This window comes from Lepidochelys kempii, chromosome 6 (genome assembly GCF_965140265.1).
Source record: "Lepidochelys kempii isolate rLepKem1 chromosome 6, rLepKem1.hap2, whole genome shotgun sequence".
Classification (NCBI taxonomy): domain Eukaryota; kingdom Metazoa; phylum Chordata; order Testudines; family Cheloniidae; genus Lepidochelys; species Lepidochelys kempii.
The window spans coordinates 12,592,478-12,607,099 of NC_133261.1; the positions used below are offsets into that span (position 1 = coordinate 12,592,478).

Sequence of the window (14,622 nt, forward strand, 5' to 3'; positions counted from 1 at the left end):
AGCTGGAAATCGTGAGCCCAGTGTGACCCTCACAGCTTAGAAACCAGAAGGCAACTAAAATAATAACAACAACGCCCACTTTCATTATCACTAGATCTCAAAGTGCTGTACAAGGAAGGTTGGCATCATTATTTCCATTGCAGAGAGGGGAAACTGAGGCACAGAAAGGAGACGTCACCCTGCAGCAGAGCAAGGAATAGAAAGAACCTAGATCTTCTGAGTCCCCACCCAGCACGCGGGCCACTAAGACACCCTGCTTCCCTCGGCCAACATTTAGTATTTATTTTAAATCTCATGATATCGGGGGGCCTGGCTCATGATTGGGGTTGGCTGACACTGAACCATTCTTATTGTTCTGACAAAGCCCGTGAAAAAAGGTGCGTATTGTGGAGCACCATCTACTGGCACCTGATTTACTAAGTATCTAGTTACGCATCTACAGACTTCTGTGTATTACAACGCGCCCCTGGAACAGCCATCTGGTCTCAGGTGGGCCACACCCAGGCTGGGCGTTTTTCAATTGCAGTGACACGCAAACCACCCCACAATGATCAGCAAGGACAAAATCAGCCTGCTGTATGTAATGACAGGGCCTGGCTCTGAGGGAAATGGCCTAGATCTCCAAGCGGAGATCCTCACCCCTGCTCTGGCCTCTTTCCACCAGGTGAAAGGACGGAAGCAGTGCAAATGGACTCTTAAAGCTCTGGCTCAGGGAGTGTTCTCTCGGTGGGCAGGATAGAATCTGGGACCTCTGAAGCTTAGTGTATGAGCCTCTACTGCCTGAGCTAAAAGCCACGTGGCTCTTAGCTAAGGCTGTAGCAGACTCACAGATCTCTAGCTAGATTAGATGCCACTAGACAGGGACAGAGCGCCATGCCCAGCAGGCCTGGGTTACACAGGCTGTCCTCTGAAGAACTCCCTCACAGGCCCTGGTATAGGGGGCATGCCAGGGGTGTGGCTGGGGCACACAGCGATGTGAGGGAAGCCCAGGGAGACTGCTGTAACTTAAACAGGGCCCTAGGGCTAAGTTACACCCTAGCCTCTGTGGCCCAGAAGATCAGGAGGTCAGAAATGTGACTTAAAGTCACCTTTGTGCAGCCTGCTCCTGAACCGAGTGTTCTTTGCTGATGGTTAGATTCAGAGATGTGAGAAGGGGGATTCCCCCCCCCATCTTGCAAACCGATTTGTGTGTAAAAATTTGTTTTAAAACTGAGGCCGATGTTTAGGGGAAGGTCGTGGTATTTGGTGCTTTTCCTCAAGCCTGAGCTCCTGGAGTCACGTGATTATGGGAGACTCTCGGCTTTCATTTAAAATCACTGGACTTTTTTAAGCCAAACTTGGGCATTTGGAACGCGCGGAACTGGCAGTACATAGCCAGATGTGTCCATTGCTGAGGAGCGGAAAGCTATGTACACAAGGCAGGAGCACACCCATCTCAGATGCACATTCACATGCATGCAGAAAGAGGCCTCGGAGTGCCCTGACTAGGGAAGGCATGAAGCCATGAGCACAGCAGAGCCATGTGGAATTTTACTCCTGGGGGACTTCTGCACTACCGTGCACGTGCAGGATTGTTTTTCCCCCCGCAGAAAATACATTCTGGCTGAGAAGTGCTGCAGTTCCCCCTTTCACCCACCAGAGGCTGCTGTGGCGCCTGAACAGCAAGTAGTAATGAATGCAGCGGGCTGCTCTGGCACACAGCGGCCTCTGGTGGGCAAAAGATGGAACTGCAGCACTTCTTGGGCAGACTATATTTTCTGGGGGGAAAGAAATTGCGGGCAGTGGTGCAGAATCCCCCCAGGAGCGGCACTGGGGAGCAAACGTGGCTCAGCAGCACAGCGCCCGGGGCCACACGGAGCCTCTGCAACCAAGCACAGCAGGAGCCTCCGGAGTCACAGCACACCCAATCCCAGACCGGAGCAGCCTCCCGGTGCCAGCATGGTGTCGACATTTGTAGGAGGAGGCCTGGGGACGGTGCTGGGCCGTTCAATGGACACCACGTGCAAACACAACTGACGACACAGCCCAGGGGGTTTGAGCCATAAATGGATCTGGCGGCTACAGCGTCTTCTGTGCTGCAGAGCATCCACCGTTGGTCTGGGCCCGGCTCGTCCCGCCACTGGGGCATGCACTGGGTGGTATTGCAGAGAGGGGGGCCACAGAGTTCCAGAGAGTTCAAGGCCAGAAGGGACCGTCTCGTCTGACCTCGTGCACCGCCTAGGGCACTATAGTTCATCCAGACACCCCTGGATTGAGCCCGACGTCAGTTAAACTGCAGCTTTTCAGCCCTAAACAGACTAAACTACTGTTGCAGGCACTAATCCCCTTGCCCCAGGAGAGGCTGAGGTGCCAGGCAGTTCACTCCCATGCCTGCCCCACTGCAGGTCCCTGCCACTGTGACCTGAGGAAAATTCCTTCCCATCCCCAAGTCTGAGGATCAGTTTGACCTAGAGCAAGACATGCCAGCCAGGCAGCGAGAAAGAGGATTCACTGGAATACCTGAGAGCACCGTCTACCCCATGCAGAGCCACTGTCCCACAAGGGCTCTTGGGGATGGTCTGCACTGCAGCTGGGAGGTGTTATTGCAGCATGGGAGCTAGAGGAAACAGGGGTGATGGAATGGGGGGGTCAGGAGGACGTCCCTCCCCCCTTCACTGGCTGTAAGGGTGAGCGATGGAGGGGAAAGGGGGAGGAAAGGAGGTGGAGAGGAGTGAGCAGGAGGCAAGGTCATGGGGGGGGAAGAGGCAGCGTGGGGGCAGGAATTCAGGGGAAGGGGCAGCGCGGGGGTGGGGGCCTCAGGGGAAAGGACAGCGTGGGGGTTGGGGCTCGGGAAGAAGGGGTAGCAGGGAGCGGGTCCTCAGGGAAAACACACAGGGGGACGGGGCCTCAGTTTGGACACCACTGACCCCCGCACTTTTAGGGACCTTCTGCTGCTCCTGAGAGGAAAGCTCCTGTAGGGAATCAATAATGGTGACGCTGCGGCAGCCTGGCCTAGCCCCACCTGCCCAGGCCCTGCGTACCCACGCAAGCAGGTGCCGTGTTCTGCTTTCTCTTCAGCTCATGTAAATCTTTCGCCTTTTCCTGAAGGCTCACTGCTCCCAAGACAGCAGCTAGCTTGCGTCTACATGTGCTCCACGCACCCCACTCCTGACTGCAGTGCAGACGTACCCGGAGAAACACCTGGGGCCAAACTTAGCGCTGGGCAGAGCTGGGCGACCCCCGATGTGCTGGCCATCGCCCAGACCCCAGTTCACTGACCGCAGCGGGACCTGCTCTCTGCGTGTTTTATTGCTAAGCGCCAGCTGTTCTCACCTGTGGCTTCTCATCAGCCACCACATAGAGCTCTTGCTCGCTGATCCAGGCCTCCGCCTCGCCGGCGTCCAGGTAGTACTGCTGGGCCTCGTTCGCTTGCTGCAGCCGCTGCCACCTCCTCCCCGTCTCCTCCTGCAAAGCGCTCCACGACTCCTTCAGCAGCCACCGCTGCTCCTCCACGGCGCTGCAGTCCCCCTCGGCTGCTGCCACCATGTGCTCAGCCCTGCACAGGACGTCCTCCACCCGCGGGGCATGGCCCGCGATCTCCTTCTGCAGTGTCTAGTGGGGGAGAGCCCGCGTCACCCCCCAGAAACACGCCCGCTGCCCCGCGGGCATCGCGAAGGCCCATCGGAGGGGACGGCAGGAGTTCTGCCTTCACATGGGCATGCTAGCTGCTTCCCAGCTAACCACCCCGATGCAGGGGCAGAAGTGGCTTTTTCCTGTTCGGCTGGTGCGCGGGCAATGAACGTGTCCGGCTAGTGCCCAGGCACTGGGAAAATATTGGTTTAAGTCTCGTCATTTTTTCCTGCATTTGTACAGCACCTAGCGCAATGGGGGCCTGGTCCTAGGCTCAATGATAATACAGCTAATCAATAATAATATCAAAATACCCACAGAGACAGAGGCCCCAGAGAGTCACCACAACTAAGGGGTGGGAGGGGCTGATACCAGCCTGTGTGTGTGAAGGGGTACATGCCAAGGAGCGGGAGGATGGTGCTGAAGCGTATGGCTAATGACGGGGTCACACTCGGCAGGGAAGGGATGAGCCAGGTGGCCTCTAGCTCCGACCGCGGCCATGGTCTGTAGCAATGGGACAGTCACCGTAACCATCTGACTTCAGCGTCATTGACAAGCTCCGGGCCTGCGCCCCGGCACGCGGGAGGAAAGAGATGTAGGTGCCCTCTGGCTCTCCCGTGCTGGTGACCCTTCTGGGCAGGAAGGGGGCAGAGCCAAGGGAAGAAACGCCTCCCACCCCTAGGTGCCCACATCGCTCTGTGATGTAACAACCCCACAGGGTGGCACAGGGCCAGAGGGATGCACCAGCACGCCACATCACGCAGCTGCTCTGTGATCACTTTGTGGCCCCCCACAGTCCCAGCATGGCTGCGATCCTCCCATGCTGCCTAGGGGGTCTGGGCGCCCAGCTGCCATTCGTTTTAATGGAAAATGAGTGTCCAAATCTCCTAGGGCTGAAAGCCTCAGTTTATGCAGCTCATCAAGGTACGTGTTACCAGACTCCTAGGGGATGTATCTGGGGCCAGCTTCTAGCCACGTCCTGTACCTGCAGCACCCTGAATGCCTCTGAAAAGGCCCATTTAACCTTTTGCTGCCCGGCTTTGATCTTGGTGCTGGGATGAACAGCCAGTGACAGACAGACTCACCTGATTCTTCTTCATCAGAAGCTGCACAGTCTGGAGGTTGGTGCCGTGGTCAGTGGATTTGGCCAGGGGCAGCCTCTCCTGCACCCAGAGCTGCAAGAGGGAAGCAGAGGAGAATGGAGAGGCTGCGGCCGAGGGGCAGGGAGGACGGCAGGAGGCCACGGCATGGCATGTGGCGCAGTGGGCTGGCGATCTGACAGAGTGGCAACCTGCCCACTCAAGCCCTCTGCCCAGCCAGTCAGACTCCACTCAAGCTTCAGCGCCAGCCGCTTGCACCCTGGCCCCCAGACTCTGCCCTGCCAGGGCTCACTCTAGCAATGAGTCCTGGGCATCTCGACCCACTGAACCCCCTGTCAGAGCGGTGACCCAGTTCCCAGGAGCTGGTCTGGGACCTTCCTTCACACTACTCACTACTGAGCAGCAACCAAAGGAGACAGAATGGAAGCTCTGCATGGCAGGGACTGTCCCTTTGTTCTGTCTCTGTACAGCACCTAGCACATCAGAGGCCTGGTCCATGGACACAGCGCCTAGGAGTTATAGTAAGATACTTAATAAATTATGTACAAGGCCTTGCTGTGTCACCCAGGGCATGGAGCAGATGCTCGCAAGGGGCTGGGAGGCTTGTGCGAAAGGCCCATTGGGAAGGCAAGGAGCACCAGGAGCCGTAGATGGTGCATGTGGGCTTTCAGGGAGCTCACTGTTTCATCTGCCAGATCCCGGTTGAGCTGGTACTTGGCTCTGGACGACTCCAGCTCCTTCCTCCTCTTCCCCAAGGGCTCCAGGAGATCGAGGAACCTTCTCTCAATGCTCTGCGGCTTGCTGTCGGCCTCGTGCACGTCCCCTGTGGGTGGAGGGGCCTGTGACAGCAGCTCTTCCATCTCTCTCTTCCGTGTGCTCACTTGCTCATCGAGTCTCTGAAAACAAAGGGTTGATGTTCGCCACTGCCAGCTAGGCGATGGCACACAGCCACGGCCGCAGAAACAGCCACTGGCTAATCAACAGATGTTTGGATAAAGCACGTTGATGCTGCTCAAAGAATGCCAGACCCCCAAACCTCTCCTCCTTTCCCCTCCCCTCCCCAGAGCCTTCCTTTCCCTACTTATGTACGTCTTTTCCTATTTCATTACTGTGACCCCCACCCCAACGTGTTACATCTCTGCAGTATTGACTGGGTTTGTATTGTCCGGTCTTGCAGCTTTGACAAGGTGTGAAATTGCATAATTCTGTTGGAGATCCCATGAAGCATGCGGTATTCGGAAACTACGCAAGCTGTAAATCAGTCACCTCTTCGTACTTCTCAGTTTGTTTCCTCATAAAAATCAAATAATCACCAAACAACCTGTTTTTTGGGTTTTTTTGTTTGTTTGTTTTTTACAGAAAGTTGGGTTTTTGACTAAACTAAATTTTTTGCAAAAAGTGTTTGCTTTCTACAGAAAACATTGATTTTTCAATGAAAAAACAGAATGCCTTGAAAACTGAAATATATCCATTCAGAGAGCCAGCTGCAGTGCCTTATGGGAACTGTAGTTTATTTTCTTCATGCCCATTTTCCTCTATGGACCAGGCTGTCTGGCCAGACCACATCTCCCATGATGCACCACTGCCAGGGATTTCCATGATGTAACCGTCTCATGCTCTATGAGGGGACACCATGATGCACCATGGGAGATGTAGTCCAACACGGAGCCTGGCTTATAGAGGATATCGGAGCACGAGGCGCCTAGACTCAGCTCCCATGAGACACCGAAGCTGCGGTTCCCAATTGAAGATTTCAGACTTTGATTTTTCATCAAAAAATTGAACTTTACTGTGGGAAAGCTTTTGACAAAGACTTTTTATTTCCTTTTCAAAGAATTTTCTGTGGAAAAAAGCCACTTTTCCAGCCAGTTCTCCCAGAGATGCTCTTCATGGCTATCATTTTCCACTGAATGCATCCGATGAAGTGAGCTGTAGCTCACAAAAACTTATGCTCAAATAAATTTGTTAGTCTCTAAGGTGCCACAAGTACTCCTTTTCTTTTTGCGAATACAGACTAACACGGCTGCTACTCTGAAACCTGTCTTCATGGTTCCTAATTCCAAACATGACCCAGGCTAACCCAGTGCAACTACCCATCCCCTGTTAGTGGCTGGACCATGGATAGGTTTATGAGTCTATTTGTCCCTCTGAGGTGACGGATCTGGCCTGACAGTGCCAGCTCCTGCTTTTAGATCCATAGGTTCAATCCCAGAGAAGACCTTGCCCTGGAGGCAGCATGATACACACATGCTGAATATTTCTACAGGGTTAGATTGAATTAAAAACAAAATAGAAAAGAGTTTTAAAATGACCAGTCCCTGCGGGATTCATCCCCTTGGAGGAAGGCTGTTCGGATTACCCAGGAGGGAGGGATTGCAAGGGACCCAGGGGACTGAACTAGAGCCCTCTCAACTAAAGTATGAGCGGCTGCAGCTTGAGCTAGAGACCCGAGCCTCTGTAACAGTGACTGCCAGCTCATATGCTCTGTGGATTGGCACAGATGAGGCTAGTAACAGTCTCTGGTGAATCTGAGCTGCTGGAATCGGTGAAGCTCAGGACAGGCTGCCCCAGCCAGTGGCAGTGTCCAAGCTAGCCTAATGCCATGTGGCTGTCTGTCCCCTGCTAACGGTTAGACATCTATGGAGGTTACAAATGCTTCTTTCCCTGAGAGGATGAGCGTCTCCTCTGCCAGCTGAGAAGAGCGTGGGTAGAGCAAGCTGCTGCCGGAGAATCCCTTTCCCCCGCTTCGTCTCTGCAGCCCCAGCCCCTGCAAACCACAGGGGCAAGAGACAGGAAGGGATGACTGCAGACTGATCCGTCCCCTAGTACTGCCAGTCTCCAATGCGCCCAACTCCCCAGCAGGACATCACTCCACCCCCAGCCCCACAGTGCCAGTACTCATGGGAGTTCACCATCTACCATCAGCTTCTTCAGCAGCCTGTTGGTGCTTGTCAGGTCGGTGCCCTGCTCGTCTGACTGCAGCTGCGTCTCCATCTCGCCTATCCACTTGTCCAGGTCAGAAAAGCTTTGCGCGTACAGATCTGAGCGGTTTGCATCGAAGAGGTGCTGAGCCTTCTCCTCTGTCATCGACTGGAGCTTGTCCCAGAGCTGGTGCAGCTCTGTCAGCCGCTGCGAGACCACCGCACCGAACTGGGGCTTCTCCCGGCTCAGCTGCCGCCCCTCCTGGAGAGAGGTCAGGGGAAAAGAGAATCATAGCAATGTGGGGTTGGAAGGGACTTGCAGCAGTTCTCTAGTCCAGCCTGGGCGCTGAGGTGGAACCAGGCAAACCTAGACCATCCCTGACAGGCGTCCATCCAACCTTTTCTTAAAAATCTGCGGTGACGGAGATTCCACACCCTCCCCAGGGAACCTGTTCCAAGTTTTTCCTAATATCCAACCCCATCTCCCTTGCTGCAAGCTAAGCTAATTCCGTCTTGTCCTGCCCTCAGTGGACAGGGAGAACAATCGATCACGGCCCTGCTTGTAACATCATTGTACATATTTGATGACTGTTATCCGGTCCCCCCTCAGCCTCCTCCTCTCTAGACTAAGCCAGCCGGGGCCTTAACGCCTTCCCTCACGGGCCAGGCTTGTTAAACCTCTGGTCCTTTTTTGTTGCTCTCCTCACAACCCTCTCCACTTTGTCCACATCTTGCCTAAAGTGCGGTGCCCCCAACGGGACACAGTGTCCAGCTGAGACCCCACTAGTGTCCGGCAATCACCTCCACTGTCATATCACTCATGTTAAGGGGGGGGCTTTGGATTGTACCACAGTGGCTGGGGAAAGGGGGGGTAGTAATGAAATCCTGTGAACCCAAGGACCCAGCAGAAGGGCAGTGTAGGACCCACTCCTTTCTTCCTGCCCCACCGCTACCTTAGTCCTGCCGCCCGCTACAGCCTCACCCAGTCCTGAGACAGCTCTTTAGCACGTGCTTCAAGCAAAGCATCTGCTGAAAGCCCCATTGACGCGGATGGGAGTGGGGGCCTACCTCAGCCCATGAGCTGCCCGGCCTGCGCTAGCCTCCGGGTACGCGCTGAGCGCCAGGTGCCTGAGGCGCGGCAAGGCCTGGGAAGATGCTCCCCGCGGGAGGTCACCTACCTCATCCACCTTCTCCAGCCAGCCTTGGTGAGAGGCCAGCTCGGCCATGAAGGCCTGGTGCTTCAGCCACTTGCTGTGCAGGTTCCGGGCTTCGTCATAAGACGCGTCCTGAGCCGTCAGTATCTTCTCGTCGATCCAGAGGGTGAGCTGCAAAGGCAGGGAAGGGAGCACACGTCACAGCGCCAGCCCCACCACTGCGCTTCTCCGAGGAGCCTCTGGGATTCAGGCACCTCTGGAAATCCCAGCCTGAAATCTCTGTCTGCCCCCTCCTCCACATCAGCAGAACGGTGAGTGATGCTGGCACAAGAGCGTAAGCCTGAGGAATGGGGACACGGATGCACTAAAACTTAGGCAGCCCCACACCCTCCCAAGGAGCCTGCCTTGCTGCTCTTACTACGCTGCAGTGGCCAGAGGCTCAGCCCTTAGAGCACAGGACAGAGCGTCTGCAACATGACCACAGCCTGCCCCAGCCTTGCTTCTAAGTCACGCTAACAGCCACAAACCCACCCTTAGCCTCCGTCAGCTCCCTCCTCAAACCCCTTCTCCACCACCTGCTGCTGGGCGCTATCACCCCGCCGAGTGTCCTGTCCTGTCGCAAGAGCAGCTAGCCCCAAGTGAGACACGTTCACACACCGATGAGGCTAATCCTAACCCTCAGTGCCAAAAAAAAAAAAAAAAGATTCTGTCCTCAAACCAACATCCTCTAGATTCTGTGTTGAAAAGCAAGTCAATAAAAGGGAAGATTGAGGAGTCTAATTTTGCTTGAAGCTTGCCTCGAATTAGTAACAGTGAATGGCAGACCTTTTAAGTTGATGGAAGATGAACTCCTTAACTCCCTCCTTCAAGGTTTCGGCAATAAAAACTGCCAATAAATGATGAAAATATCTGAGACAAAGTCACTGCCCTTCCAGAGTATGATATGAACATAAGCAGGAAGTCAAGGGCAAGCTGATTTCTTTGAAAGTTCATTGTGCTACTGTCAAGGCTGATTCCACACTCTTGCACTTTGAGTGCAGAAGGTGGGGGCCCGCAAGAATTTAAAAAATGGATACTGGCCACTCCAGGCTTGTATTAAACTCCCAAGGTTACAGCTTCTCTCTGACCTTGGATGGGTAGATCCTGCCACCACCAAAGTGCAAAAACCCCTTCTGGAACCCAGGAAGGCGCACTTGGGAATTCCTCCCTGTGGGGTACCCTCAAGCCCTTTCACCCCCATTCCGGGGAAGAGCTGAGAAAGAAAACAAAGGAAATCAGCTGTTGCCACCAGCTAATTAAACAACATCTGCACAAACCTCTTAGGACACAAAAACACAGTCCTGTTCTTAAAAAAGGTAAATTTTATTAAAAACAAAAAGAAAGAAAATACACCTGGAATTTAGGCTTTTTGCTAGGTTTTAAACAAATAATTACAAGGATTAAGCATCAAGATAGCTTAAAGTTACACGCAAAACAAAAGCACTTGCGGTTAGCACAGAGGAGTCCACAAGCCATAAAGAAATAAAAGAGATAAACCTAATCACATCTTCCTCGACATTTCCTGATCTACTTACAGATCTGGGGTTTCCAATGAGTAGTGTCTAGGCATGAGCTGGTGATTTTCATACCTGGCACAAGCTTTTACTGCATAGCTCCAGCCCTGTCCCTGCTCTCCAGGAGAACAACACAGACAGACAAAGGGGAAGATTTTCCCCAATTTTAAAACGTACTAGCCTTCCCATTGGCTCTTTTGGCCAGGTGCCCTCTCACTTCCTTTTACCTATGTATAGGAGTGAGACTTTTAACCCTTTACAGGTAAAGCAAGTAGAGAACAGCTACTAAAAGGGATTTTATAGCTAACTGGCTGGCTGGGTGTCCATAAAAGGGAGCTCTCCCCCCACCTTCATTTATCACAGCTACTCATCTTGCCAAGTCTGCATTAGGAGTTAGTATACAGCAGACTGCCGACAGAAAATGATCCTCCACACACTTGCTATGAAGCAGATCAATTAGCAGCACACTTCTGAACACCTGAAGGTGACCATATTCGAAGGCAGAAGCTGGTCTGGGATGGCTCTGTAGCATTAGGGGGAGGGACAGCTCAGTGGTTTGAGCATTGGCCTGCTAAATCCAGGGTTGTGAGTTCAATCCTTGAGGGGGCCATTTAGGGATGCGGGGCAAAAATTGGGGCTTGGTCCTGCTTTGAGCAGGGGGTTGGACTAGATGACCTCCTGAGGTCCCTTCCAACCCTGATATTCTATGATTACCACTGATAACGCAGCTAATGGGGCCAAATTTGTCAAGGGTATAATTGAAGAAGAGGAAAAAAGATGAACCTGATGATGAGAGTGAAAAAGAGGGGGACAATAATGAGGACTTTTGTGGAAAAGAGACGCCAGGAGATGCTAGACAACAAGGCCAGCTTCAGATGACTGAAAAGACAGAATTCAACATGGCAGGTGCCGGTGGAGTTGCTCTACAAGGAGTTAACTATTCTGCTCATACCTTGCAACTTGCTGGTGAGGATGCTATGAAAGAACAGCTCTGTGAACCATATAGTTGGAAAAGCACATTTGGTTTGCAAGACTTAGGAACCCAAAAATTATGGTGATTAAGAAAAAGCTTAATTTAAATAAGCCAATCCTGGATTGTCCAACTAGATGGCATTCCATGTGCAAAATGCCTGAAAGACTCTTAGAACTCATGGAGTTTTGCAAGCATATGGTGGCCACTTCTTCAAACCAAGCCCTTGATATGAGTGATGAGAAATGGAAGGCAGTTAAAAAATACTATGGCTGCACTAATGCCTGCTAAATTAACCACAAAAAAGGCACTTCAGCCAGCACAACTTGCTCTGGGAGATTTCTACAGAGCCGGGCTAAAATGCCAACTCGACACAAAGGTGTCTTCTTCACCTTTTACTGAAACACTATTGGCCTCTATGAAGAACTGTGAGAAAATGGTGTCGGACAATGACGCATTTCGATGCTGCATTTACCTGGACCTCAGGTACAAACTGCTTCTCTCAGAGGAGGATAAGGACAGAGCTAAAATTCATCTAACTAAATGTGGGCTAATTGGGAGGTACTAGTCTGTCCAAAATGAGGAACTGACTGATTTTCAGTCAGCCGTGTCTGGACATCAGAAGACGACCTTCAGCTCCTCCTCAAAGCACGAAAGAAGTCCAAGAAGCAAATTTTTGAGGGAAAAAGGCAAAAAACATATTAATCCCTTCCTGGACTCTTTCATTGATGAGCTCTGTCTCACTACAGATAGTCTTCACTACTGGGACCAACAGAAAACGAGACCTGAACTGTATCAATTGGCTAACATCGTGATTGCTGTTCCTGCTACGCAAGTCAGCATAGAAAGGGCATTTTCGGGGCTGAAATTCATTTTGTCACCCAGCAGTCAGACCTGACTGACAGAGTTCTGGAGGATGTTGTGCTAGTGTGTGCAAATAACTTGTTTAAAAAATAAATACTGTTTCTGTACTGAAAGAAATATTGATCATTGAATTCTTTTGCTAGGAGTTAGAATGCAAGCAGAAGTGTGACATTGATCTGCTGGAAATGTATCTGAACTGACTCAAACAGGTTCAAAGTGGTTGAACTGGTTACAGAACCATCATGCTAAGTTAGTGTCTGAACTGGAACCGAACTGGAGACTTAGGAAACACAGATGAATCTGAACTGGAACTGAACCAAAACTTTGAATGGTTCAACTCCCTGGCTGAGACCACTGTCCATTGTTCTGACCAGCTGGTCTCACTGTCTGGCTATAGACAGCTGTTGTCGCTTGTCTCACACTTAGATTGTAAACCTCTTGGGACAGGGGCTGTCTTTTTGTTCTGGGTCCCAGAACACAACTGGGTCCTGGTCCGTGACAAGGGCTATGAATACAAAGAAAAATAAAACATGTAGTGACATCATATTGTAGATTATGTGGGGGTAGTTCAACAGGGTTTAGACCACTGTTTGCCACAGGGTGAGGTGTTGCCCATTGAGGGGCGGGAAGACTAGATGAGGGGTGTGAACAGAGTTCTTTATTGTTCTCCAGAGTCTCAGCTTTCCTTAAGTCAGTTTCTAGCAATTATGGTTGTGAAGAAAACCTTGAAAATGTGATCCAAGTGTGACCGATGCAATGACATCTGCCTGCGTTTGTAGAGAGCCTGAGCCCATCGCTCTGGGCGGGGAGAGCTGCCCCAAGTGTGACCAATGCAGCAACGCTGCCTGAGACTGAAGTGAGCCAGAGACAGGGTCATAGACACAAGCTACGTCTTGTCAGGAATAATTCTAAAGCCCTAAGATCCACATGTAAACTGCTCACAAGGAAATGGACAACTTCCTCTTCCTTACCAGATCTGCCTTTCTTGTGGCTAATAAGAATAAAAGGGGCAAAAGAGACTGAAATGTGAAGATTAGAGTTAGAATTCCCACCTCCAGGGATTTGTTTGGAAACAATGGAAATGGCAGTAAATTCCCATGGTTCAAATGAAATCTTTGTGAAGCCTGCTCAAATGAAGGGAGAGTCCATCCCTGCTCATCCATGGTGCAAACCTTCCCCAATGAGCAACCAAAGCAATGTTCTGAACAGAGCTGTGCAGGGGACGGACATTGTGTTTCACCAAGGTGATGTTGGCATTTGGCTTTGTTCTGATTAGGAACCAAACCTGTCAATTTCAAAATTCTCAGCCAACCCCCCCACACCAAAAACCCCATTTCCAGCAATTCAAACATTTTGTTTTGATTTTGCCTTCATTTTACATGAGAATATATGAGATAGAACATAAGCTGGGGTCTGGATGAGCTGTCTTCTGCCACCTATTAACGAACTGGAGGAAGAAACCTCCAGGAGCAGGCTGCATTTGCATAGACACACCTCCTTTGCCAAGTTGAGCAACACACAGACCGAATTTGCTAACATGATACTTTTTGGCTGTTTTAGGTTAAAGTTCACTTAAGTCCTGGATGAAGGGTAATTAAATGTTGTTATCCTTATTAGATTACTAAAAGGCAGCAGAACTGTACTTAACATGCCCCAATGGAGGCAGTCACCATCACTCTCAAAGCATGGGGTAGAGAAGTAAATCCTGGTGAAAGACCAAGGACAGGGACAAATGTTGCTACTTGGCGGGGTAGGCTCCATGTAAAGAGTCCTAGATGTCATTTGGCTTCTCCCTCCAATAATTAAAGACAGAGCTGATCAGACTCAATATTCTCTCTGCTCAGTAATCAATAGAGCTGAAATCAATGATAAGCTGGTCGGGGTTGGGGGGGATGAGCCTTAGACCTAGAGAGGAGAAAATGCTCTCATGGAAGTCAACACAGAGGAGAGGGTTGGGCAGTGGGATTCCCCACTACCCAGCGAAGTCACCAAGAACTGGGTTAGGTGGTGGAGACTAAGCACATGGCGTTGCAGCTTATGGCAGCGCGGTAAGAGAGGCAACAGCAGGAACAAAGCCTGTGATAGCTAGGCTAGGCGGCCGTGGCACTGTAGGACCAGACCAGACCAAGGACGCAGCACAGCAGAGACAGTGGCAGCAAAGCCGCTGGTGGAAGCATCACTCGCCAAACCACCCCCAGGGCTGTGGTAATCCCCCCGCCCGCAGCGCAGCCCTACACTCTGGGACTCCACTGACCTCTGACAACAGGCCATGAGTGGGGTGGAGCGGAGGGCAAGGGGGAGTGGTATGTTAAAGCAATGTTCCTCTGCTGGACTTTCACACCACAAGGTGGGAAACTGAGGCAAAAGGCTATTGTCCAAGATACTGCGAGGCAGTGGTGTACACCCTTTTCCAGTCACGCCCTCCCCTTACCTGTAACAGAAGCTGTCTGT

At 51.7% G+C, this 14,622-nt stretch overlaps 1 protein-coding gene across 3 annotated transcripts in view; it reads right to left on the reverse strand.

Moving 5' to 3' along the window:
* Positions 1-14,622, reverse strand: part of SPTB (spectrin beta, erythrocytic) — a 133,897-nt gene that overhangs the window by 36,582 nt on the left and 82,693 nt on the right. For all 3 annotated transcript variants that reach the window (XR_012159281.1, XM_073346701.1, XM_073346702.1), the window contains 5 exons: positions 8,809-8,955; positions 7,629-7,892; positions 5,390-5,605; positions 4,695-4,784; positions 3,313-3,591 (listed from right to left, as the gene is read on the reverse strand). Coding sequence is in view for 2 of the 3 variants with exons in the window: in XM_073346701.1 (XP_073202802.1) it covers positions 3,313-3,591; positions 4,695-4,784; positions 5,390-5,605; positions 7,629-7,892; positions 8,809-8,955 (996 nt within the window). In the remaining variant the exon portion in view is untranslated. The remainder of the gene's footprint in view (positions 1-3,312; positions 3,592-4,694; positions 4,785-5,389; positions 5,606-7,628; positions 7,893-8,808; positions 8,956-14,622) is intronic.